The 27,959-nt window shown below is 38.2% G+C and overlaps 1 protein-coding gene across 5 annotated transcripts in view; it reads left to right on the top strand.

Moving 5' to 3' along the window:
* Positions 1-27,959, top strand: part of unc5a (unc-5 netrin receptor A) — a 294,167-nt gene that overhangs the window by 218,814 nt on the left and 47,394 nt on the right. For 3 of the 5 annotated variants that reach the window (XM_055179088.2, XM_055179086.2, XM_055179084.2), the window contains 5 exons: positions 1,384-1,548; positions 18,222-18,443; positions 19,112-19,411; positions 23,395-23,482; positions 26,464-26,632. In XM_055179088.2, coding sequence (XP_055035063.1) covers positions 1,384-1,548; positions 18,222-18,443; positions 19,112-19,411; positions 23,395-23,482; positions 26,464-26,632 — 944 coding nt within the window. The remainder of the gene's footprint in view (positions 1-1,383; positions 1,549-18,221; positions 18,444-19,111; positions 19,412-23,394; positions 23,483-26,463; positions 26,633-27,959) is intronic. The other 2 variants (XM_055179085.2, XM_055179087.2) reach the window with 1 other exon arrangement.

The following is a 27,959-nucleotide window of genomic DNA, read 5'->3' as shown; positions in this document are numbered from 1 at the left end:
AAATATTTTCATTTAAAAATATTCATACATTATGAGTTCTGATGCATTTATTTTTCACTCTTTTTGAAAGCTAGGATATAATCTACCTTGATCATTGGCTGTTTTTAGACTATGGCAGATGCCTGATGCTTTTTTCTGCTGATAGCAATATACAGGCCGATATATCGGTGCATCCATAATTGAAATGATTTCTGGCTGTGACATCAAAGTCAGCATGCTATGTTTCTGGTCTTTGGCCAACCAATTTAAATCATCTTTTGTTTAACCACTGCATACTTGAATACCAATAAACATTGAAAATTAAGTTGGAAACAAAGAAATATAATAATTTTGTATTATCCAGGCACAGTGTAAGAATCAGTCAGTGGTCGTGTAAAACCAAATTATGAAAATATACAAAAAGTGGAAGATTTACAAGTTTTAAAGAAATATTCGACTTTTATATTTTTTTGATAATTTACTCACCTTCATATCATCCAAAATTCCCCCAGAGTAAATTTTTTTGTGGAAAACATTCCAGGATTTTTCTCCATATAGTGGACTTTATTGGACCTCAACAGTTAACAGCTTCAGTGCAGCTTTAAAGCAAAACGATTGTCATTTTTGCAAAACAAAAAATAGTGTGGTTAATACTTTTTAACCACAACTTTCTTACGTATTGCGTAATCACATCGAAAGGTCACGCATAACGTATGCAAAACTACCTCTCCAGTGTTTACAAGTGTGAAGAAAGAGGACCATTCAGATGTTTTAGTATGTGTAATGATACTTATTAATGTCTGTCAGTTTATTGTTTAAAATGGTCAGCAAGTGTGCATTTCACATGTATCGCATGACCTTTTGACGTGATCACGTAATATGCAAGTTTGCGCTGGCGCATCACATGGCTAGTGCAAAACGAGAAGTTGTGGTTTAAAGTACTATAAAACTGGCGGTGTGTGGTTTAATTAAAAATGACGATTGCTTCACTAAATAAGACACTTATGCCTTGGTTGGGATTGTTTAGAGCACTTTGAAGCTGCATTGAAACTTTAAAATAAAGTCCACCATATGGAGAAAAAATCTGGAATGTTTTCTTCAAAAAACTTTTTTCCTAAAGAACATCTTGGATGACATGGGGGAGAGTAAATTTTTGGGATTTTTTTAATGAAAGTGGAGTAATCCTTTAACGTAACATCAATTTGCAAGGCAAATTTATTTATGTTGCACATTTCATACTCGACTAGTATCTGTCTTGTAATTCTAAGTCAATCTTGCCTAGCTGACTGAGTAAAAGTTAACGTATTTCTAGCCAGCTACAAGCATAACGGAAGCGCAGACATTTTTAGGTAACGTGACTGATTGCTAATTTGTCTTCCATTGTGTGTATGTGTGTGTGTTTAGTGGATGGAGGTTGGAGTGAATGGAGTAAGTGGTCGCCGTGCGGAGTGGACTGCACCATGTGGAGGAGCCGGGAATGTACGCAACCTACACCGGGTACCAGAGGAAAAGACTGCCAGGGCCTGGATCTACAGTCCCTAAACTGCACAAGCGAGCAGTGTCCACAGAGTAAGTGCCTTTACTTCTGTCCCTTGATTAATCGATCGATCAAAAGACAGACTTCCTTTATCGATCACATCACTAAGTGGACTGTGACTCTGAATCAAACTCAGGAAACATCAGTTCAAATCCCATTAACAATCCGGGAAGGGCCCGAACCCAAACCACTGGGGAGGAGCACCGTGGAGCACAGCATTAACACGCTTTGTTCGGTGTCACAGACAGGCTTTGTGTATTGTTGCGCTGTGGTGTTTGCAGGAAGGTCACTTTTACAGATCAGAGAATCTCGAACTGTCTAAGGTCTTGATGTCCCTTAGGTCACACTGCTTGTTTGCTTTCAGTAGCCGTTTCCTCGTTTAACCTTTTCTCGTTCCTGTTGTTCTTGTGTTCTTTTAATGATGTTAAACCTTTCGGTTCTGCAGCATCTGTTGCCGTAGCACCACACCAGCATCAACAGCCTTCTCAGTAATGTTATTGTTGTTCTTTCAGTTATTGTTTTTGATATCCGAGTTTCTGATGGCTTTTATCAACGGTTGCTGCTTCGGTTCTAACAAATACCAGAGGGCAGATGGTGAAGTTGTTAACGCCGGTGAGATCTCAAGATGGTTCTTTATGATTTCCTATGAGGAGTTTCAAGAGCAAAGACTTCTTTTAGGAGGCTCCGAAGTTTTTATGCATGCATGCATGCAAAATGTTTGTATGCTAAATGAATGCATTTATGAAAGCATGAAGCCAGATGAGAAGTACCTTGATTCTCCTGTAAAACTCAGTGGTAGAGCGTTGCGTTAGCAGTACAAAAGATCATTAAGTCGAACCCAGGGAACATATGAAGAGTTTGGTTTCAAAACGCAATAAATCCATTTTGACAAATTTCTTTACCAAGAAAGTGACAAGATGAAAACCACTATTTTCTGTTACTAACTTTCACACAGCATCTTTAGGTTATAAAAACCTAAAAAAATTAAAATCCATAATTTGATTTTCAAACATTTATTATAAAAACAGATTTTTTCCACAAAATGCAATAATTTTTTTTTTAAATGCTATAAATCTACTGAATCAGTATAAGAATGTGCATTCATATTTGGCATGTTATATTAATTTAGTTGACTAGTGGTATACACTGATTAAAAAAATAAACATTAATGGCATTAATCAAAACACTTACTTTGTCATATTATGAACACTGTCATTGCTGCGGTCATCCTTCGGACATCGTCGCTGATCGCTGTCAAATGTTTTGGTCCTGCTTGATTTTCGTTGGCTTCGTGTAAAAAAATTGAAATTTTTTCATAAGATCCCTGGGGTCAATGTGTTAGCATGACAGAAGCTTGATGCTGTCGGGAAAACAAGCAACAGCCGGCATTTTTCCGTCTCCCGAGTGCCTCTCGCGTAAGAAGGAGGACTGGCGTTTATTGCGTTTTGGGGGAAAAGATGACAGAATAACACTGCAGATATTGGATTTTGCATAAAATGAAGAATTTACTTTTTAATACTGACCTGATACAATACTGATTTTGTTAAAATGGCGTTTATTGTGTTTTGGAACCAAACTCTTTATATATAGGCTACTGATAAAAAAAATGGTCCCTAGATATCACTGGGTATCAAAGGTACAGCTTTGCATCTAAAAAGTTATATTAGTACCTCAAAAGTACCTCCAGGATTGGTACAAAATGTATACATATCTGTACCTAAATGTTACATATTAGGATATTTTTAAAGAGTACTGCCCCAATGACAGCTTTTACCTATAATGCACCCTCACTGTAAAAAGTAATACCTAAATGTAACTTATAAAAATTGAGGCAAGCGGGTGCATTGGCTGTTTTAAGTTGAGTCAACTTGCAACCTTTTTTAAGTATAATAAACACTGTAATATTACTTAATACAAACACAAAAAAATAAGTTTAGTTAACAAATCGTTCTAGTGTTACTCTGTTAGTTTAATTAACTTTTTTGGTACAGGTAACTTTTTTATGGTTTGATGTTGTTTCCATAAACATTGTTTTAGACTTCATATTTATGTGAGATGAGGGCACGATTTGTTTATTCAATCAATGCGCCCACCCAATATCGTTTTGGGCAGCAGTAAAACGCAATATACTTCAGTATGTAGTCTATGCACAAGCACCAGTCTTCTGAACAATGGTAACTACAAAACTCAAAAGAAGAAACAGAAACTCTTCCAAATCTCGAAGATAAATGAACATTAAGAAGTCTTTCTTTTTAGTTAAAAACACATAAAATAGAGTTTAAATTCAAATTATACTCTCCAAATGCAGTCCTTTGCAAAGCATGCTGGGAACTACGAGTCCACTGCCTAGTTAGTTATGTTTAATAATAAAATCACGTATTTTCAACACAGAATTATTAAGTTAATTTCCTTCTTACAAATTTAAGTGGATTATACATGATAAAATCAAGTTGAATTTACTCAATAATGTGTTCATTTAGAATTACTCAAACTATTTAAATTATTATGTTATTTTAACTCATATTTTGATTTAAAAAAAAAAATGTAACACAGTTTACTCATTTAATTTAGTTAAATCTACTAAGGCACAGAAACACTTTTTACGTAGGATAAAAGCGTCCGCCAAAATGCATTGTCGGGATTTTCATGACAAGTTCCGAGTTCTGGATTAATAAATGATGAACAAGTTATTAAACTGAATTAATTATTATCAATAAACGTTATCAATAAATAATCTATTTTACTCCCAGCCAAAAAACAAATAAATCAATCAAAAACAGGGACTTGACTCAGTAGCACAGTTTATGCACTTTCCTTTTTAATTTTCAAAATTTTTCATGACTGATATAAAAAGAAAGAGTCAGAAAAAAATAAAAGGTAGAAAGTGAGCAAACACTTCCATTAGTCTGTGCAGAGGTCAAAAAGTGAGGAGTTTTTTATTCGATACACAGCTCTGAAATCTTTAGCTCTTTTCCCATATGGAGGCATGTCTAATCATAGTATGACCTTAAACCACCCCAGCATATTTGCAGCTCTGAGATATTACGTGCTATATTTACAAATGTTTCCATCAACAACAAAATAAAAAAATAAACACAGAATTTTGGAAGCTGCCAGCTCAAGGCCGAGTTATTAGCATTAGATGTTTACATACACTAGCTCTGTACCGGGAGGTTGTGCTGTAGTCAGTTTGTTATTAATTGGCCCATATTGCCCAAATTAAAAGCACCGGAGCTGCTATGATTGCAGCCACAGGAAATTTGCACGGCCAGGGGTCCGGCCAAGCAGATGGGCATCAAAGTGCATTCGCATTCTCTTAGATCAAAGTATTGGGATTGGGATCTTAATTCAGATACACTATACAGTGTTCCCAATGTAACTATGGAAATTATTATGTGATTAAAAGCAACAGAAATATTATTATAGTTTAGCATCTTCAAAGAAGGTTTGTCTAGAATTTGCAATATTTAAATCTTGTTATTTTATCAACAAGTTTATTGTGCTTTCACCCAGAGTTGCATGTGAAACAGTTTTGGAGCTGTTTATAATTACAATTTAGTTTTCTAATGAAAGAAATTAATAAGTTGAGTGAATTGTATTTTTGTCCACAAAAGTAATTGCACAGATTTAGGCACATATTCAGATTTAAAAAATGTGAGAAAGATTTCAGTCAAGTGTTTCAAAACTTTTAAATGGTAATGTATATACATACTCAAGTTGCTTGGCTACTTGTGGTTTATGTAACTGTTAAAAAGACAATAATAGTTAATTTGGCCGGTGACTTCACTTCGAGGGCCGTGAATTCAAAATATGTCTTTGTTGCATCATGTGAACCATGTGCATCATGCTTCTTGTCAAAATACAAGCCTGCTTCACATGCGTCTAAAGGGTTAATGATAAAAGAGACGCTCACGTTCACACAATACTCGACAGACACTTACTTAACACTAAACTTTGATTTCACATGAGATTAAATGAGTATCTGACAAATTCGAGCGTCACTTTTATTATAAACCGTGTGTGTGTGCAGCAGGCACGTATTTTGACAAGATGCATGATGCACATAAGTTTCAATGAGGCGTCAAACACATATTTTGAAATGTTGAGCCACACACGTGATGGGCTACATACATGTTGTAAAAAGTTTCGCATCGTGCACCCTCGAAAAAAAGTCACTGAGAACAATGCAACATTTGATCTCTTACGGTATTTCAATTGTAAAAGCATACATTTTTTTCACTTTAATTGTTTTAAATTCTTATTTACACAAAATGTATAATATATAAAGTGAGAGAGGTACTTTAAGATCTTAATCTCTGTGCTCCCACATCTCATTTATACGCACCCTCCTACAATCTTTAAAGCCCACACTTAGATGCACATTGAATCGGCAAAAATCCCTAAAATTGGAACGCAGGCTGAAGAGGAATTCTTATCCCAGTCTGTTTTCAGCAGATGCCTCTCAGCAGACAATAGATCTGTTTTATACAGTAATGAGCAGAAAATCCGGCCTGCGTTGGCTAGTCAGGAAATGTTTTTCATTTTCTTCTTTAATTGTTTGCTAAAGGAAACTCCCGTTGAAAAGAAAGTGGCATTTTGTGTCCTCGTCATTCAAGGCAAGATTAACCCCAGTGCACCTGTCGCGAGTCATATGCTTTTCTCAAGATTAAAAGCAGAAAAATCCAAAGCAGCTGCTCGATTGAGGCGCGGCAGTCTTAGTTCTTTGTCTAAAATCTTTATGCTTGCAGCTTGATTTACACGCCTGCAGAGCTGCAAGAATGCAGATATTTCAGGGACTACAGTAATTGACCGCCATATTTCCACACACACACACACACACACACACACATAATGCAAAAGTCTACATGTATTTTTCTTTTCTTTTTTAAACAATGTGAATACCACACAATGCTCAAATCATGTATTTGGGATAATTAACAGTCTGGTGAGATGCCAACTGGTGAAATTGCACCCAGGTGTTTCTGGGTAAAAAGGGATGATGAATAAGAAGTCATGTTGCTGAATTAATGCAGCCTGCACCGATAATCAGGCTAATTCGTGCAATAGAGTAAATTAAGACATTTTAAAGCACCATGGTTTTTGCCATTTAGCAATAATTTAAATAATGTTGTAACCTGTAAGTGCAAATCTAGTCTTTGTCTTTCATACTGAGGGGTTAATTAAACATTACCTACCGTGGTGGTGGTTATTTATTTACAGTGTATTTATATTTTCCCATGAAGCACTGGATTTATCTCAGGCTGAATTTTTTAAGATCATAAAAAGGTCTTCAACCTCTTTTAGGCCAAGGACCCCTTAATGCATAGAAGGGAGAAGCCAGGACCCCCGGATTAAATCCAAATTAAGATTGGATTTACATATGTTGTTTATGTTACAAGGATATTAAATGGTATACACATGTGTTATATACCGAGCCCCTAAGGTGACATTGGAGTAAAAAAAATCTAAAGTTGTGTGAAACTATCGCTTGCGCGCATGAAACTATCGCATGCTCATGTGAAACTATCGCTTGCGCACATGAAACTATCGCATTTAGTTTAGCGTGCGCATGTGAAACTATCGTGTGCGCACGTGAAACTATCGCATTTAGTTTAGCCTGCGCATGTGAAACTATCGCGGGTGCACGTGAAACTATCGCATTTAGTTTAGCGTGCGCATGTGAAACTATCACGTGCGCACGTGAAACTATTGCATATAGTTTAGCGTGCGCATGTGAAACTATCGCGTGCGCACATGAAACTATCGCATTTAGTTTAGCCTGCGCATGTGAAACTATCACGTGCGCACGAGAAACTATCGCATGCTCATGTGAAACTATCGCATGCTCATGTGAAACTATTGCATGCTCATGTAAAACTATCGCATACTCATGTGAAACTATCGCTTGCGCACATGAAACTATCGCATTTAGTTTAGCATGCGCATGTGAAACTATCACGTGCACACGTGAAACTATCGCATTTAGTTTAGCGTGCGCATTTGAAACAATCACGTGCCCATGTGAAACTATCGCTTGCGCACGTGAAACTATCGCATGCTCATGTGAAACTATCGCATGCTCATGTAAAACTATCGCATGCTCATGTAAAACTATCGCATGCTCATGTGAAACTATTGCATGTTCATGTGAAACTATTGCATGCTCATGTGAAACTATCGCATGCTCATGTGAAACTATTGCATGCTCATGTGAAACTGTCGTGTGCGCACGTGTAACTATTGCATTTAGTTTAGCGTGCGCATTTGAAACTATCGCGTGTGCAGATGAATCTATTGCGTGAGTAAAAATATCGCATGTGCAATATATCGCATGTGCACGCGAAACTGAGCATGCGATATTTTCACGTGCACAAGCGATAGTTTCGCATTTTATTTAACTTTTGCTCCATGTACCCTTAGGGGCTCTATAGTTATACACCACATAAATAACATTTAAATTTTACTAAATAGATTTTAAAGTGTAATCTTTATGGTCTTCATTTTAGTCATGTTTTAAAGTTTATTATTAGCCCATTTTTGCATTTTTGTTTGATTCCTAATTTAATTTTTTCTCCAAAAAAGTAAAAATATTTACCACCACAGACTGCCGAGGGGACCCCATATTGAAGCCCCATGAATCATAAGATTTTTTTTAACTATGTGGTACATGGTACGTGTGGCACGCCTGGCACTTATCTCCTCAAATGCAACCATAAAAAACAGTGAACCTTTATGTACTAAATGTACTCAGCAACAGTTGCCAAAGCCACATTTTGTCATTTTATCAAAACGAGTACAAAAACACACCATGCGAGAAGCCTAATAGCATCGTCCAAATATTTTCACTACTGTCTCTACAAATGTCACAGTGGCTAGACAAGTCCAAGCTTGTTTCTTTCCGCCTTTATTATGAGAATTGTAGGTTATAGACTGTATCCCACAGTGAAAGGAGAGCAACCTCTTTCTGAGATTCACCGTACCCACAGGTAAAGTTCAATCCCTCCGCGCCAGGCTAAGACTCCCCGCTGTTACACTCCAGAAGATGCTCAGAGCCTCACTATGTTACACCTTCAGAAACTCGTGTTTGGACACACCTCACATCAGCCTCAGGAAGAGCAGGAACATAGCTCCATCTGTTTTGTGTTGATTACAGCAAAAAGAGAGCAGGAGTTGGGGAATCTGATAGCAAAAGTGCTCTCCTCCTGCGAGAAAGAGAAGCACAGAGACGTGGAGGCAGAATACCGACATGTGGAATAAAGCCGATTCTATCCAATTATAAAACCTGATTAACTGTGTCAATTAAAGCGTGATGGATGTCTCTTCAGTTATTGAGCAGGGCAGAGGGAATGTGAACCTGGTCTATCGGCAGTGTCAGTGATTGGGTCTTCAATACATCTGTTGGACCTGATAAGAAGTAGAGTTAGGGATGCTCTGATAAGTCCAAAGAGATTACAAGTCAGAACAAAGTAGGGTGGAGGGGGGATGGAGGTTTGGGAAGAGGAGAGGACATTGGGAAAAAGTACTGTGGTGTTACTGTGGTGCAGTGATTTTAATTTAATTTTAATTAATTTTTGTAGTGCTTTTCAGAATTTTGCATTGTAGCAAAAGCAGCCTTACAGTAAATACAAAATAGTACAGCCAACAATAAATAGCAATGGAAAAAATTAAGAAACCACTCCAGTTTTGACTTTAATCATCATTTCTAGATGTATTGTGACCAGTGTTGGGGAAAGTTACTTTTAAAAGTAATGCATTACAATATTAAGTTACTCCCCCAAAAAAGTAACTAATTGCATTACTTAGTTAGTTTTCATGGAAAGTAAAGCTTACGTTATGTTGCGTTACTTTTGCGTTACTTTTTTTTACTTGGCTGAGGCTTGATCTCTTTCAGGCCTTGCAGGTGTTTTCTATGATCGCAAAAATGTCAAGCTGTGGCCTGCCGTGACTCAAACTGTTCCCGCTTCGGCGCACAGAGTGCGTAATTCTACGTTAATATGTTCAGTTGAATTTTGTACATTATTTTATTTTTAAATTGAATTAATTAAACTTAAAAGTAACTCGCATTACTTTTTAAATAAAGTGCGTTACTTTACTCGTTACTTCAGAAAAGTAATATTATTACATAATGCGCGTTACTTGTAATGCGTTACCCCCAACACTGGTGTTGGGGAAAGTTACTTTTAAAAGTAATGCTTTACAATATAAAGTTACTCTCCGAAAAAGTAACTAATTGCGTTACTTAGTTACTTTTCATGGAAAGAGATGCTCACGTTACTTTTGCGTTACTTTTTCTTACTTTGCTGAGGCTTGATCTCTTTCAGGCCTTGCAGGTGGCTTTTATAACTGAGAAGTTAGAAATTACATATTTCCATCGCAAAAATGACTGAATCTAACACAGGCGCGCACGCATAGAGTGCGTAAATCTATGTTAATACATTCAGTTTAATGCAGTACATTGTTTTTTACATCAAATTAATTAAACAGAAAAGTAACTCGCATTACTTCTTTAAAAAAGTAACTAAAATATTAATGTGTACATTTATAAAGTAATACGTTACTTTACTCGTTACTTCAGAAAAGTAATATTATTACGTAATGCGCGTTACTTGTAATGCGTTACCCCCAACACTGATTGTGACATTTCAGTTCGGTGTCTGTTGAATTTTAACAAAAGCAAACCTCGGGAGTGACTTAGTCACCCAACAGCAAATGTAAAAGATTGAGAGCATGCCAAGACCTATGAAAGACTTGACCAAAACTCAGGGTTTTTCAAAATATACATGTAAAAACATTAGTATTTTGTTGTTGAAAAGTGAATTTGAACTTGTTTTCTCTGCAGTATTGAAGATTTGAAAACTTTTTTGTAATTTTTACTATGTTTTTCCCATTTCAATTTTCATTTTTATTAAGAGTTTGGCAGAAATGTTATCGGTAGTTGACAGAATGAAACAAAATTGATAATTTTACTTAAACTACCTATAAATAGTAAATACTGTATAGAAAAACTAAACCATTGAAATGTAGTATTAATATTATAGTAGTACCTATTACAGTACGTATTTGAGAACATTTTTATGTGGTAAGTGAATCACGATGCACTCTTAAAATGGCTGGGTAATTTTTAACCCAGCATGTGTTCTGTCCAATATTTACCCATTATGGGTCAAAAATAACCCAGCCATTTTTAGAGTGTATACACTATCAAAATTCTAGGTTACTTTGGGCCAAAAATGGAAGAACCCAACCTATACCCAAAAATGTATTATACTTGACCCAGCAATGAGTTAAAAACAACCCAGCATTTTTGGGCTGGGTTTGTCCCTTTTTGACCAAATGCAATCGCTTTTTAAAAATAATTTTGAAGGCCACCCAATTTTTATGGCTGCATTCCTATTTTTACTGCCAAAGATCAAGATTGTATGTTTTTTTTCAGAGAGAATAGCAAATAAAATAAGATCTGTTTGCCAGTGAAATCGATCCAGAGGTTTGGTTGAATTTTGCAAAGCTGCATTTCATTATTGAGTTGAGAGTGTTTGCTATAACCTTTTGGAGGCTTCAACTACTGTTAACTAGGCGGTTTACATTACCTGAAGCGCATATGCTTGTTTGTGCAAACCCAGTCTCCATCATTTCTCAGTGCGACAACTGCCAGTTTATTATATCCTGAGCCCTATTAAGCCATGATGAAGTCATCTCCCCCAGACACTTTTAATGCAACGTCAATACAAACGCAGATGCGATTCGTGTTTGCATACATTCAGTCATTCACTATTGACCATCCCTCATGAAATAAACCCTCACGCAATGCTACTTACTGGAGCCCGGCCACCTTTCCGCTTTTACAATATTGTCTCGTATTGACAGAGTCATCAGTCACACGCTGGCAGTCGCGCGAAACACGCCAAGACACGCGGCCGATGACCCGCGGGCCTCCTGAGCGATGTTAACGTCACTCTGAGGGCACGTCAAAGTAATGGAGTTATATTTAGATTAAATTAACTGGACCAGGCACCTGCAGTCCTGGAAAGCGCGGATCGTCTTAAGTAACATCTCGGCTGATAGTGATGAGCGTGTTTATTGCCACTCTGGTGATTAAAAGTGTGATGAACAATTAAAGCACAGCTTCATTAGAGTGACGCAGGCTGGTATAATGGTAATTGACAGCCGTGTTTTAATTGTCTGTGTGATTTTAGACTCGAGGATGATTCTAATTGGATCATTTCCTGTGACAATCTCACTCTTGTGTAGACCAAACAAATGAAGGCTTGTCAGCTGAGACAGTGAGGTGTGACACAGGGAGTGAAACTTTCTTCATGTCTTTGTACAAACTAATAAACGTTGAAACTACTTATTTTACCCGGACTTGATGGATCAAAATAGACTTTGGTCTGTAGAGATGACAGAACGTGTGGGTGATAGCGCTGTCAAAACAATGCTTTGTTGGTTTACTCATATGGCAAAAAATACATATTTCAAAGTATACAAAAAATATATTTGCTAAAATATATTATGGAATATGTTTACGAAAATTTATTTTCCACCTGTATATTTTTTGTATATTTTGAAATACATTTTAAAAATAAATGCATTTTAAAGCGTTCAATCCAAGGAAATATAGTCTCGTTGCATTGGAAGAAAAACTTTGTTAAGAACCTGTAAACATAAACAGTTAAATATAGTGTCAACTTCAAAAATATACTTTATAAAATTAACTTGTATTTAGCATATATTTAAAATATGTTTTAGCAAATAGTAAATTTTTTCCATATGGGATGTAAAATTAGAAATGTACACTCACCTAAAGGATTATTAGGAACACCTGTTCAATTTCTCATTAATGCAATGATCTAATCAACCAATCACAAGGCAGTTGCTTCAATTCATTAAGGGGTGTGGTCCTGGTCAAGACAATCTCCTGAACTCCAAACTGAATGTCAGAATGGGAAAGAAAGGTGATTTAAGCAATTTTGAGCATGGCAGGGTTGTTGGTGCCAGACTGGCCGGTTTGAGTATTTCACAATCTGCTCAGTTACTGGCATTTTCACGCAGAGTTTACAAAGAACAGTATGCGGCAGTCCTGTGAGCAAAAATGCCTTGTTGATGCTAGAGGTCAGAGGAGAATGGGCCGACTGATTCAAACTAATAGAAGGGCAACTTTGACTGAAACAACCACTCGTTACACCGAGGTATGCAGCAAAGCATTTGTAAAGTCACAACACACACAACCTTGAGGTGGATGGGCTACAACAACAGCAGAAGACCCCACCGGGTACCACTCATCTCCACTACAAATAGGAAAAAGAGGCAACAATTTGCACAAGCTCACTAAAGTTGGACAGTTGAAGACTGGAAAAATGTTGCCTGGTCTGACGAGTCTCGATTTCTGTCGAGACATTCAGATGCTAGAGTCAGAATTTGGTGTAAACAGAATGAGAACATGGATACATCATGCCTTGTTACCACTGTGCAGGCTGGTGATGGTGGTGTAATGGTGTGGGGGATGTTTTCCTGGCACACTTTAGGCCCCTTAGTGCCAATTTGGCATCATTTAAATGCCACAGCCTACCTGAGCATGATTTCTGACCATGTCCATCCCTTTATGACCACCATGTTCCCATCCTCTGATGGCTACTTTCAGCAGGATAATGCACCATGTCACAAAGCTCGAATCATTTCAAATTGGTTTCTTGAACATGACAATGAGTTCACTGTACTAAAATGGCCCCCACAGTCACCAGATCTCAACCCAATAGAGCATCTTTGGGATGTGGTGGAATGGGAGCTTCGTGCCCTGGATGTGCATCCCACAAATCTCCATCAACTGCAAGATGCTATCCTATCAATATGGGCCAACATTTCTAAAGAATGCTTTCAGCACCTTGTTGAATCAATGCCACGTAGAATTAAGGCAGTTCTGAAGGGGGGTCAAACACAGTATTAGTATGGCGTTCCTAATAAGGAAAGTGTATTTGCTTGCTCTTAAAATACGTTTTGAAATATATGTTGATATATGAAGGTTAAAACTAAATATAGTTCCAAATTCCAAAATATATTTAATTGAGCATTACTTCACAATGTATTTAGCATATATTTAAAATATATTTTTGGCCATATTTCCCATATAGCTACAATCTGTAACTTTTGCCTCTTTATCGCCATCTTAGTTTGAAACATAAAATTACAGGTTGCTTTACGTGACCCTGGACCACAAAACCAGTTAGGGGAAGACATTTTTTTTTAATTAGTATTTATTCATTTATAAACTGAATAAATAAGCTTTCCATTGACGTATGGTGAAAATATTTGGTCGAGAAACAACTATTTGAAAAATCTGGAATCTGAAGGTGCAAAAAAATCTAGATATTGAGAAAATTACCTTTAAAGTTGACCAAATGAAGTCCTTAGCAACACATACTTGTACTACTAATGAAAAAAAAACATTGATATACATTATGGTAGGAAATTTACAGAACATCTTCTAGGAACATGATGTTTACTTAATACATAATGATTTTGGCATAAAAAATAAATAATTTTGACCCATACAATGTATTTTGGCTCAACCCATGCTACTTATGACTGACTTTGTGGTCCAGGATTAAACTTTTCTTTAAGTGTATTGGAATGAAATAACATAATAAATTGATATTACAAAAACGTACATGACGTAGTGCACAAGACTTAGTTCAAATTATAAATTACATTATAAACTTACCGTTGTCAGACGACGTATGGCAGGTTATCTACTTAATGTACATGTACTCGAGTACTTACATAGGCAAGGACAGATTTTGTTTATTTTTAACCCAAAAAGTTACAGATAACAGTTTTAAGCTGCAACATTGGCTCAGCCATTGTTGTTACAGTAGTTTGATTCAGGACTATCTAAAATTTGTTTTTGAAGATGACATAATTGCAGAGATATCACACAGATTTTCACTTTTTGCTTTTTTAGCAGTATACGAGGAAATGTGTTTTATATCTCTGGTTTAAAAAGGCTGAATGTTCAACAACCAAATACAAAACAGTACAACTTATTGAAGAGATTGCGCTTCCCTTACAGCCTTGTTTCACATCAGCATCTAATCTGATTCAAGTCTACACACACACACACACACACACACACACACACACACACACACACACACACACACACACACACCTTATTTTAGTTATAAACTTCTGTTTTATGACATCCTAGAAAGGTTTTGTCGGATTTAATTAACTTTCGGAGACATTTACTGTAACTGAAGCAAGAGACTCAGGTTTTAAGTACACAAACATACTGTATACATTCTTAAATAGCTCTGACTGTGTGTATACAGAGATGCAGATGTATGTGCACAGCTCTCTTTTCGGGAGCTTAGTCAGTCTTTCCGTTTAGCTTATACAGTAGCTGTCACTCCACAGAGCATCTAAATAGGCTTGAATACGCCTCTGCGGTCTCTCTTCACAATAAAAAGCCACCGGGGCTTTCCCAGCTGCAAACACGGACACCTCTGCCACCCGAAAAATCAGTGCGCCGCAGAGACAACCTTCACAAATCCCATTTCCCACCGCCACAATTGATTAGAATAATTTGGGGTGTGATTGTCTCTGGGTGCTCAGCCATAAAGCTGCAGGACGTAGAGCAGCAGGGCTCATAAAATTATGTGGGTTCATAAGGAAATCTGCTTTGCGTCAGAAACACACACACATTGCCTCTCTCTCTCTTTCTCTCTCGCTCGCTCTCGCTCTCTCTATGGAAGTGAGTGTCTTTCAAAATCACGGTCGTAAATTCGGCAGCAGAATGCTGATGTTGCAAGTTGGCAGCAAACACTCCCATCTTTCTAACTGCAAACCACCTCACTAAAGCAAAGATGTTATAAGCGTTTTAAGGAGGATACAACAGGGAATTTGCACATCTATTGAATGCTATGCCAGTTAATTCACTTAAACACCTTATTAGCGTAAGATAAGTTACATTTAAGTCATTTTGTTTGCTAAAAATGCTGCACTTAACACTGAAACTATCTGACAGAATTTGGTATATGTCAGAGTACAGATGGAAAATAAGGTTTGTGTTTGTAAATGTTTCTTTAAGCTGTTTTAAACTATTTCTGGCCATATTTGTAATGGAATCACTTTTTAAAGGTCTTGGTCTCGTCTTGGAATCGACCACTTTTTAACTCGATCTCATCTCGGTCTCAGACAAAGAGGACTTGGAATTTTATTTCAAGACCGGTCAAGACCACTACTGATGGCACATCACAAATTTATTTTGTATCATTCATTTTGTGCAGTTTATTCAGGTTTGGCATATGATGTTGGCATTGTTTAAACATTGTTTAAGTTTCTCCCAATGACAATTTTTCTAATTTAATTACTAAAATCACCTGCATTGTGTTAAGTGGATGGCATGTCTCGGTCTGGGCCTGTCTTGGTCTTGGTCATGACTTGGTCTCGGTTTAGGTGGTCTTGACTACAACACTACTTAAGCCCGGAATACACTGTGCGATTTTTGTCCTCTTATAAGATCACACTGTGCGACATGTATCGTTTAAACTCGGGTATGAGAGGCATGTAGACTGTACGATGATGACACGGAAGCTTCGGCGGCAGCGTCACACGTTGCGCAACGTCACCAGCATGTGCTCGTGGTAAACAAATACCGGCGCCCAGGTCGTAGCAGCAAACACACTGTGCGGTGATCATGCCGAATTTCTGACACTGCCAGAAAACTATCGTAGGCTATCTTTGGACGCAAGACCGGGAAAACGGCCGTCTTTGAACCTCTCTCACTGTACGACATAGGACCACCGATAAAGAGCCACGATCACAGAAATCACGACGATAGTTTCACGATGGCAATCTTTCGTCTGGGACAGCCAATAATCGTGCAGTGTATCCCGGGCTTTAGAATGAGAACGTTGTCTGACCCTCTGCTTTCAAACAACAACAAAAAAAAAAAGTTTCATCCTACCTTAATTAGTTTTCTTTTTATCGCCTCTCAAATATGGGTAGGCTTCTTTAAAAACACCAAATTTTGAGCATTTTTGTGAAGGACTTTTGATAGAGATCGGATGCAGAGCGATCCTCAAAACTTACATGGACATACAGCTGTTTGCCACATGCCGATTTTTCATGGGTTTTATAAGTTGCGGAAGCCACCTGGTGTATAATAGCGGTATTGCAGAAAGCCAGAAATACTCATCATTGAGTGCGTTTACATGCACAGTCTTACACCGATTATGCTTAATGAACTGATAACACGTGGGGTCATGTAAACGCGTTAAACGGTTTTCTTTTATCGGGAAAGCCCATAAACGGCGTAAGCAAAAACCGATCGGCAGACGTAGTTTTTTGCTCTTTACCCTGATTTTGCGTGGGATGTAAACACCTTAACTGGCTTTCTCATGGTTTTGTCCGTGCGCGCATGTCTCCGCGTGTGAAAGATAAACGGCACACACGGAAGCGCAAGTAACGCATAAAAGTCTCTGCTCAACTAAAGCAGTTGGCAGAGAAACTGCAAAAATAAAAACTCATGTTATATTAACAGGTTCTGCAGACACGAGGAGAGATACAACAGTACAGCTTAAGACAGATATGCCGTCGGCTTTCTGAACAACTATTATGTACTGGTCCCATTAATCTCCAAGTCCCATGTAAACGCAGTTTTCTGCATAGACGGTTTATTGATTTGCATGTAAACGCATGAAAACTGTTTTTTATAATAAGCTGATTTTTTATAGTTATCCGCTTGTTCTGTACTCTGACAGGGAAGCTTTCTCTTAATTGACGAGTTAACTTGTCAATGACAGGGAAAGAGTTAAACAAATAAAATATATATTTTTATTGGTTAACATTTTTTTTATTTATTTAAGTTGACATTTTTTTTATTTTACGATTTAACTGTATTTAATTAGTTAATCATCAACTCACGCACCCTTGCAATTCCCTCGTAAACCACCAGGGGTTTGTGTACCCCATTTGTGAAAACCAGCTGTACAGTAGAGTCGACAATGCTTACTTTGATTCACACATTTTCCGTATAGACTTAAGTTATCCATAACCCTTAACTTTCCACTGACTAGCTTAGTTTAACATTGCTAATGATTTATTTGTAAAAAAACAACTTTGTTTATTCCATTCACAAATAGCATCTGTAATATCTCTTTTGTAAATGTAGCTTTTGAGCAATATACAAAATGTTGAATTCTGTCTCATTTTTAAGTCGCTTTAGATCAGAGGTTTACTTTTTTCATGCAATAACACCAACATCCAAAAGATTGCTGAAAAACTCGACTGGAAAATGAGCCCAACAGAGTGGCAACAAAATACAAAAATAAACACTGAGGCCCCTATCATACACCCGGCGCAATGCGTGTCCCAGTGTCTTTTGCTAGTTTCAACCTGCCGCAATGATCATTTTCACGTTTAGCGCCACGTTTTTAAAATAGCAAATGCATTTGCACCCAATTTTGCGCCCATGGGTGTTCAGGTGCATTGTTGGCGCGTTGCTATTTTAAGGCAACTAAAATACACTATGCCATAGACCAACTAAAACCTGGTCTAAAGTCAATGGCGCAAACGTTTTAAGTTTGCACACCCCTGCTTTAGATGAAAGTGTCTGTTAAGTAAATAGATGTAAATGGAACATGTATTTTTTATTTAATTTTTGTCTCTTTCTCTCTCTCTCTCTCTCTCTCTCTCTCTCTCTGTGCAGCCGCGTCAGGTGCTGAGGATGTTGCCCTTTACGTGGGCATCGTGGCAGTCGCCTTGTGTCTCACCCTGCTGTTGATCATACTGGTGCTGGTGTACCGCAGGAAGAAGGAAGGTCTTGATGCAGATGTGGCTGACTCGTCCATCCTCACCACTGGCTTCCAGCCCATGGGCATCAAGCCCAGCAAGCCAGGTGTGTGGGCACCGCGCAGGGCAGCCCGCAGCAGTAGGCTATTGTTTCTCTACACTATCCAGTCCTCGTCCCGGTCTTTCATTCCTTCACCTCAGCACCCATGTTCCTGTGCCACCTGTGGCGGTCGCTGCTCACAGTCTTGTTAATGTGTTTGTGTATGTGTAGCATTTATTGGAGGCAGTCGTAGTCTGTGTGCCATTGTCACGGTGACAAATGTTCATTTTTCAATTTGTAATATAGAAGCGAGAGAAAATCTCTGCTTGTTTGCCTTTTGCCGAGAATGATTTAGTAATAGTAACATTAAGCTGTTTATCATTAATCACAAATCTGCCGTTTATATTTCCTGTATTTAAAGCGTTCATTTGCGGACAAATAACAGCACTGAAAATGACTGGAAATGTAGAGATGTATTTAGGGTTTTTCACCTGAATTAAGCCACACAGAAAAGGGTTTTATTTAAAGTGTAAAAATGTAAAGCGTGACTACATAGCTTTCTTTAAACGCTGTACAGAATCGATTGTGCCTGCTAAAGAGGAGGAGAAGGCATTGATTTATTTACGAGCGAGTCTTTCACAGCGCCGAAGGCCCGGCAACATCCATGGATGTGTGCGTTTGCGCTGAATATCAATTTGTGCCGTGCACTTTTAACCAGCGTGACCTTTAAAGACTTTTTCGCTTGTTTTCTCTCCCTGTTTATACAGAAAACTCTCATTTGCTCACAATCCAGCCCGATTTGACCACCACCACTACGAGCTACCAGGGAAGTCTGCGTTCCCGTCACGAAGTCACCGGAAAGTTTTCCATGAGCAATGGCCCCCTTCTCGAGCCGCTTCCCAACGGCTCCCACACGCTACATAATGGAAAACTGCCCAGCGACCCCAACGCCTTCATGGATCGGCTTTCCTCGCAGACGTATTTCAAAACGCTACCGAGAGACACCGTCAACACCTCGTACGGCACCTTTAATTTCCTGGGTGGCCGTCTTACGCTTCCAAACACCGGTAAGATTATTTGACTGCAAACAGAGTTTTTGAAGCTTTGTTAAACTGCGGCATTATTATACCGACACGGCCCAAAATCTAGGGGTGAGGCGATCCAATTACACAGCAATCCAAGCAGTTTTATGTAAATTAGGACAGGAGCTATCGAGAACACCTGCTAAAACGTTTCTCCGAGTAACAAGGCAAGGCAAAGAACTGCTTCCATTTATACAGCAATGATTGTGTTATGACAAAGACGACCATTTTCTTTTTAGACGAAAATAGCTGTAATTGGGGAACGTCCTGTTTTATTTTCCCTTTCTCAGTTTGATGAATACCTCATCGCATCCGGCGCTGGCTGAGACAGTGGCTTAGTTTTGAGTCGTGGCACTGTAAGCCGATATGCAGAGTGCACATGTACAGCGCCCGCAACCCTATCCACTCCAAGGACACCACCGGAGTATATTCAAAGCAATTAGGCTTCTTAATAACAGACAGACTGTTCATCAGCCCGTCACATTATGAATCATTCGCGGTCAAACAGACGGCTCAGAAGGGAATGGAAATGAAATAACCAGGGCTCCCTGAGCTGAGGACATTGTCCTTTAGAAATGCAACGGCTGTCTGTGGCCATTGTTGTGGCTAAACCTGATGTGGGCAGGTGTTTTGAGGACGTTTTGCAGATAATGCATTTAGGTACTCTGGGGATGAACCTATTTATGAGTTTGTAAGACATAATTACAACTCACTGTGTGTGTTTGGTCCGGGTTTAGCTGGTTAGTTTCAACAGTCTGCCCCTGCTGGTGAATTCAGCTGTTTTTGCTAAATAACTTAATTTTTTATGGTCGGACATTTTTAGCTTCAATTAATTACAATGGAGGGATGCGATGTTGTGTCGTCCATCTTTTTTTACAGTCTATGTATGTACCTCTGAGGCACCAGTGTGTACCTATGGGCTACCATTATGCACCTTTTAGGTCCAAAAGTGTACTTTTAAAAAGTTACGGGCCCAGTGACAACTTTTGTACCTTCTTGTACCTTTTTTTCTGAGAGTGTATATTATATATGTTTTCTACATTTTTTTGGTTGCACAGTCTGGGTCTCCAACGTTTTTGTGAGTAAGGGCTACCACAATGGAAAAAACAATCTGGAGGGCTACTTTTATATTATCTACTCAAACCTTTTTGATTGACTTGTTGATTTTATTTTATTTTACTTGTTTACTTGTTTTATCATTGTTTAAAATGTTAGTATACATAAAAGCTAGCCAAGCTAATATAAAAATATAGGCTTTTATTGAGGCTTTTAGTAGAATGTGCTTTGGTGGGCAACTCACATGGCCCTTAAGCGCATTAATGATCTAAGCGCATTGTCTGAAGCGCACGGTTTAAACGAGCTTGTCCGAATCCACTTTTGCTAATTTAATGACGGGAAAATGGTTTATGCGCCAAGCGCATTGTCGAAAACGGTTGTTCCTATTTTTGTAATGAGTAATGGTTGTGTTTTGGTCGTAACGTGCAAAAAACCAATGATAGTCTTATCTCTCATCCCCTTTAAAAGCAAGTTGCGCTGGCGCTATGTCTAATCCCTATTTAGATGACGGACTTTGTAAACTGAAAAACTAAGCGGAGGAAGAAGACCCGCAGTTTAAGATTAATGTTTAAAAAATGTGTTGTTTTCATTTTTTTGAAATTTTCTTTCAGTCAAAGAAGTAAAAATAGCAGGCTTTTAATTGCTGTAAATGTATTGATATGCTACATAATCATTGTAATCTCATAAAATAATTTGCAAATATGCAAGAAAAGGTTTGAAGTCTAAAAAATACTTTATTACAAACAGGAGATAAAGAATTTACAAATGAAGCGTTTGGGCACTCGGACAGCGCAATGTTTTTTTTTAAAAAGCATTACTTAAAATGTTTATCATCTCACCATATCCACAGGTACAGAGTCATCATATACAATAAATCCATGGGGTAGCATTTAAAAAACATTTAATGCTTTTGTTTAAAGGAAAACATTTACTTACCAGGCTACAGGTGAAGAAGCAGCTCCTTACGCCTTCTAGAGTCTCATCATCGGTGCTCATTTATGTCCAAGAGACTCAATAATAATCTTTTACATTTTAATCCTTTAATTTTTCATATTTAAAAGCTTTTTGGTGCTGCTGCTGCGCATCCATGTGTGTGATAAGCAAACCCGCGTTGTCATCCCGTTTATTGGCGCATATTACTAACGCGCTCTGTAAATAACAAACAACACTATTTCGCCATTGACTTTAGACTTTAGACCAGGTTTTAGTTGGTCAATGGCATAGTCTATTTAAGTTGCCTCAAAATAGCAACGCGCCAACAATGCGCCTGAACACACCTCGTTTTCAGACCAGAACGCAAACATGGCGCAAATGCATTTGTTATTTAAACAACGTTGCGCTAAATATGAAAATAATTGAGCTGGGTCGAAACTAGCAAAAGACACTTGCGTCGCGCATTGCGCCGAGTGTATGATAGAGCCTACAGACTCCGTGTGGGCACCATGTTGGAGACCACTGATCTATAGAGTATTTACATTTTACTACAGGTTGTTTACATCCGCCGTTAACCGCGTATAACCGAGAGTGTGACAAATATGAATCCTAAATGAAAAGCATGATAAAAATACATTTGTCTACGAGTGGCATATGTATCACAATAGTGTCGTGTTATTACAATAGATATTTTATAAAGTATAATTATAAAGCGATTAGTCGCATGAGATTTCTGCCACAGGTGATTGGCTAAATTCTTTTAAAACAAAGACATTAGGCAGATTCATGACCATGCCTGTAAAATCCAGGCTCTTAACCAAGTCTCATAGCTTAATGCTCAGATCAGGAGCATAAAAGTTTGATTTCACTCATTGATTTCAATCTTTGACATGACTTTACTCAGTCAATATTAAACATATCAAGATTGTATGTTCTTTACATTATGTATGATGCTTTTATGTAGAAAACAGTTAATCACAAAACATGACTTTAACTGGGTTTTACAGACTGAGTCACATTCATATTCTGTACCTTAAGGGATGCCTTTGCAGTGGCGGAGCAAGAGGGGTGTCCAGGGTGGGCCACCCTAATTATTTACTTCCTTAAATAAATAATTTCTTTTTAATTGACGTTAAGCACAGCTTATTGTTGAAAAAAAAATATTTAAAAAAATTAACATATGTTAGAATGCACAGAGATTGAATTATTTCATGTTCGTGTCTTTTTTGTCTTAAAAGGACAAATACACATAAACACTTGTCAAAATAGCTGTCTTAATAAGTATCACAGTAAACAATTAGTAAAGTCTTAACCGAATATAAACATTTTATTGCATTTGGTCTTATAAGCCTAATGAACAGTACATGCTTTAAAGTTAGTCTCTGTCATTAAAGTTAATTAAATAACAAAATAAGAAGAGATGCTTCTGACTGAACTTTTGTAACTTTGTTTAGATTAATCCATATTTACTTTTGTGAGAAATAGAAAAGCTTAAAATTCAGCCTAACATTAGGTTAGTATAGGAAGAATATTTATAAATTCTTAGTTAAATTCTTAAATTTATCAAATTCTAGTTATGCCACTGTGCTTATAAATCATTTAAAACTACTTTTTACAGTGAAGATTATTATTTAACAAAAAAACTTAATTATAACCAAAAGCAATTTGCTGGTAATAAAGACACCATGGTAGGGTTCATATGTGCTGTAGATAAGATCATTCTGCTTCATTAGCGCATCATAATTGCATTCGTCTCCCTGTTTCTTTATCTTTCTCCTGTTTGGCAGTGAGGAAAAAAACATGGATACGTTTTAAAATATACACCTGGTAGATGACATTGTTCACCTTGACCATGGATTTGTGGAGGATTAAGCACATTTAGTTTTGTCCCTTAGTGATCCGCTTTGAACAGTGACAAAAGCAGCATTCACACGGAACAAATGATCCTACGTATCCTCTTTTGTCCCTATTTACATTAGGAATCAGCCTGCTCATCCCGCCAGAGGCCATTCCCAGAGGGAAGATTTATGAGATTTATCTCACCGTTCAGAAGAACGAAGATATGAGGTAGGTCCCTTGAACCAATCTGAGCATCTGACTCACAAAGAAAAGGCGCACAGTTTGAATCAGATTAAAAAAAGCTGGCATGGAGCATTGAGCATAAGCCAATCTCCACATGTTAGTGTGCATGGTTTTATGTGTGTGTGTCACTTCATGCATCCTGATCGATTGGATTGCAGTCCATTATGCACATTGCATTTAAACTTATTTACATAAATGTGCCTCCACAAAATGTATATAAATCCGGACTCCTGTTCTCAGACTTTATGCAGATATGCAAATCTATGCTAATACAGGGCAGCAAAATTGCTGTTGAATGTTTGGGAGAGTTTTTTGCTAAATTCTCTCCTCACCTCGGCTGGCAATTAGTGTTGGATTTTTTCATTTGTGATTGTTCGCTCACGTATTGATTGCAGGGGTCCCAAACTTCACATGTGCCACATGAACATCAAGATGCATTTACACGTTTGGTTGTGTCAAGTTCTGTCCAAATTTAAACTTCTGAAGTTTTAGTGATTGAATTGCTATACCACATGAATGCATTAATGCGTCTTTATATTCAATCAGTAAAATTGTGCACTCAAAAAAATGCTGGGTTGTTTAAACCAATGGTTACAGTAGGTCAAATATGAACAACCCCAACTACTGGATTTAAATGCTGGGTTTTTTCAACACAAAACTTTTGATTGTTCCAACCCATGCTTTGGGTCAATTATTGACATTTATGTCCATATTTTACCCAACCATGGACTAAATCAAACCAACATCTTGTAAATGTAAACATGTAAATGTGCCATAGTGGGGTTCGCTTTCATGTTTTCATCTTTCTGTAAATGTAAAGCACCAGGTGTATAGTGTGGCTATTTTTACTGTGTACACTGGGTTAAAATGCTGGGTTATTTACAAACCTAGACGTTGAGGTGAAGCCCATTTTGAGTGTGGGGGGGGGTGAATATGTGATATACATCTTCAAAATAATAACTTTTGGCATTTTTGGTCTTGTTTTAAAGAAGAAACATTATAGGGTTTTTCTCAAAAGTCTCTGGAGGTGAATAATAATGCAATAATGTATATTTTATAAATCAAAATTTTAAAATTCTAAGTTTTTCATGCCAGAAATGCTACAAGATTTTAGACACAAGTCTAAACTAGTTGTGATCCAAATTTCAAGTTATAATCACAAAAATGTGTTTGTGTCACACTTTTAGTGGACTTACCAACAACGGCCACTAGGTGTCAACGGTTTGCGGCATACTTTTGTCACAAATTAATAAATGACTGTCACTGCATTATTATTAATGCTAAAATGTTTTGAAATATGAAAACTAAATTCTTAAAGCTTTCAAATGATATATATTGTTTGTCTTGAAATATAAAATAATTAATCAGTCCTTCGAGAAAAACACAGATTTTTTTGGTGATTGTTGCAGGCGAAAATCCTTGATCTTGCGGCACGTTTTCTTAAAAAATACGATGGAATATGCGGGATATTTATGCAATTTTATGCTATGAAATTGCGGGAACTTGCCAAAATTGTGGGAACTTGCCAAAATTGCGGGCACTTGCAAAAACTGCGTAAACTTGCAAAAACTGTTTGTGCGGCGTATTTAAAGTGCTGCGTATTTAAAAAATGCGCCCCACGCATAAATATGCTGACTTTGGCTGATTATGCATTGAATCATGTGATCGCATAATCGCGTTTTTCTGGAGGGACTGATTCATATGCATTTCTATGGGGGGGTCATGTAACAAAAAACTGTCACTACATTATTTCTATCATCAGATGACCTTAAAATATGACAACTAAATTCTGAGAGCTTTTCAGTGATATATAAGTTGTCAAGTTTTTTTTAGGTTTAGAGTAGGGGTTTAGTAAAAACAAATTGGGCCTACTGGTGGGCCCGTGACCTTTTAGAAACAGACATAGTTTTCCCAAAATGGTGATGATAAATGAAAACTACACCGTTATGGTCCATTCACACCAGCCGCGATAGAGGCGTCAAAAAAGCACTATTCTTGCGTGGTTGGACCCTTAAACATTTGAGTTTACTCGCTTCATTTGCGTGTGAAGGCCTAGTCATTCGAGACATTCAGGTGGAAATTCGCGTCATGGGAGGGGCTTCTGAGACTCCGCTGAGACTCAGCTTGCTTCCTGTAATCACATCACTACTACAGCAAGGTCCGTATTGGTTAACGTGGCGCAGAAATCCACCAAAGTTCAGATTTTTCAACTCGCACGTTTTCCGCGCCAACACTCAATTTGCGCGGAACGCGCCACCCGCGCCGTAGGATGAATAATCGTGTCTTTGCATTGACTTAACATGTAAATCTCTCGCGCTTGCCGCCTCTAACACATCTGGTGTGAACCCTAAGAGCTTTCCAGTGATATATAGTTAGTCATGATTAGATAAGAATGCACATGCAAAACACTAAAGTAAACGCCAGAGTCCCGCTGGCGGGACAGTGACATTTAGAAGAATATAAATGTTTTAAGCACACTCTTTTCAGAAATGAATCAATTACTCTCCCTACATAATTTATTTTATAAAACACTGTTGAAATATGTATTCTACAGGCTTAGATCTTTTTAATGATATATAGTTTGTCATGATAGATTAAAATGTACATGCTAAATATTGAAACTCAGGTGTCCTGCTCCAGCCAGTTAAGGTTTTAACCCAGAAAATGATTATATTTGACCCAACAATGGGTTAAAACAGCACAGCATAGGTAAAATTACAACCTTACGTGTTGGGTTCGTCTCTTTGTGACCCAGCGCTGGGTTGAACATAACCCAGCATTTTTTAGAGTGTACTCATGCCCTGTTTGCCACTTTCTCCTTCCTGGAGTATAAAGTCAGATCATAGCCCCAGAGGTCTGATTAATAGAGGAACCTTGTCTCCTAAAAGGGTTCTGCTCTGTGCTTGACATGTTAATCCATTCAGGACCGAACACTTGACCATACTTGACCATTTGCTCCCCTCTAGGTTGCCCCTGGCTGGTTGCCAGACACTGCTAAGCCCCGTGGTGAGCTGCGGCCCGCCCGGTGTGGTGCTCACCCGGCCGGTCATCCTCAGCATGGACCACTGCTTCGATGCCTGCCTGGAGAACTGGGCCATCCGTCTGAAGAAGCAGTCCTATGAAGGAACCTGGGAGGTGAGGGTTTGCATTTAAATCTTGGCTAATGGCAAGTCTACACTCTCATATATTAGGACGCCAAACGATGCCATAGGTGTGTATGTGTGTGTTTTGTATTTTATACAAACATTTGTTTTACCCTTAACTGTCGTAGTTCTTTTTTAAAGCTCAATTTAAGAGTGTACCTTGAATGTAGTCATTGACCCCCATTCAAGTATTTTGTAAACCAGTGTCATAATCTTCTCTATGTGATTGTGCCTCACTTTAATAAGCATTGAGTCGGTGGCGGTGGCTAATGAATTCATGCTGTACGCTCACCTTTCTTACCCTTTCTCATCTCCGTCTCGCTCTCTTGCGTCATCTCCCTATTGAATTCGTATGGCGCTAAATGGGCTGTATCATCATAATCATTTCAAATAGTCTCTCAGACAATAAAACTCTGAGTGTTTCCATCAGCGTAGCCCTCATTTCACTTATCCTCATACCTGCACATTTAATCTCCATTTAATTGTACTGATCTTTCCTCATTCCATCCAACGGCCATTCGCACCCACCTTTAAGTGCTCCCGGCTCCTCCGAATGTCGCTAAACTGCGTCGGGGTCAAGACCGGGGAGAGATCAGGAAGAGTAGGAACTTTGGGAGGAAGGAAGGAGAAAGAGAGCGAAGGTCTTCTTTCATGTTCGATACCCTGCATAAATTATTCAAGCTCCTTGGTGTGTCAGCAGTGGGTCCGCTGAAGAATGAATAGGCCTGTCTTAGAGGAGCACTTTTAATCATTCCCCGGCCCAAATATAGCCCGTCGGCGGCAGGTCACCGTTCTTGGCCAGGTATTGCAGACGCAGGAGAAAAAACACAGGCGAGTTTGTTCTGATAGAAGCCCTGGCAGTCAGACTCAAAGCAATTAATTTCTCCAGAGGACGCACATCAGCGAAACACAAGCGGAGGAGAATGAAATATAGTCTGCGTCGTTATCGAACTGCGGGGTGAATTTTTTTGAGTCATTTCAAAAAAATTATAATGGAAAAAAATGAGACTTCATTGTGGTCAAATGGAAAACGGCCAGTGCCAATACTAATTTCACTGATGAAGATAGCGGCTTATTTTATTGATTGCTGGATGTAATTTCCTGGCTGGGATCCCGAGGTGCGTGACAGTAGGGCCGTTTCTCTGTATTTGATTAGATAATGGTGAGAGAGAGAGAGAGAGAGAGAGAGAGAGAGATGTGTATGTGTGGAGTCTTTCTGATGAGGTTCCTGCACAAGGTTCGGTCTCCACAGGTCCCACTTGCCTTTCTCTAATTAAACTGACTCTGGGGAACTATTATGTGATTGTATCTGACCATAG

The sequence above is a fragment of the Misgurnus anguillicaudatus genome, chromosome 16 (genome assembly GCF_027580225.2).
Source record: "Misgurnus anguillicaudatus chromosome 16, ASM2758022v2, whole genome shotgun sequence".
Classification (NCBI taxonomy): domain Eukaryota; kingdom Metazoa; phylum Chordata; class Actinopteri; order Cypriniformes; family Cobitidae; genus Misgurnus; species Misgurnus anguillicaudatus.
Note: the sequence above shows the minus strand (reverse complement) of the source record. Positions and strands in the feature narration are given on the sequence as shown.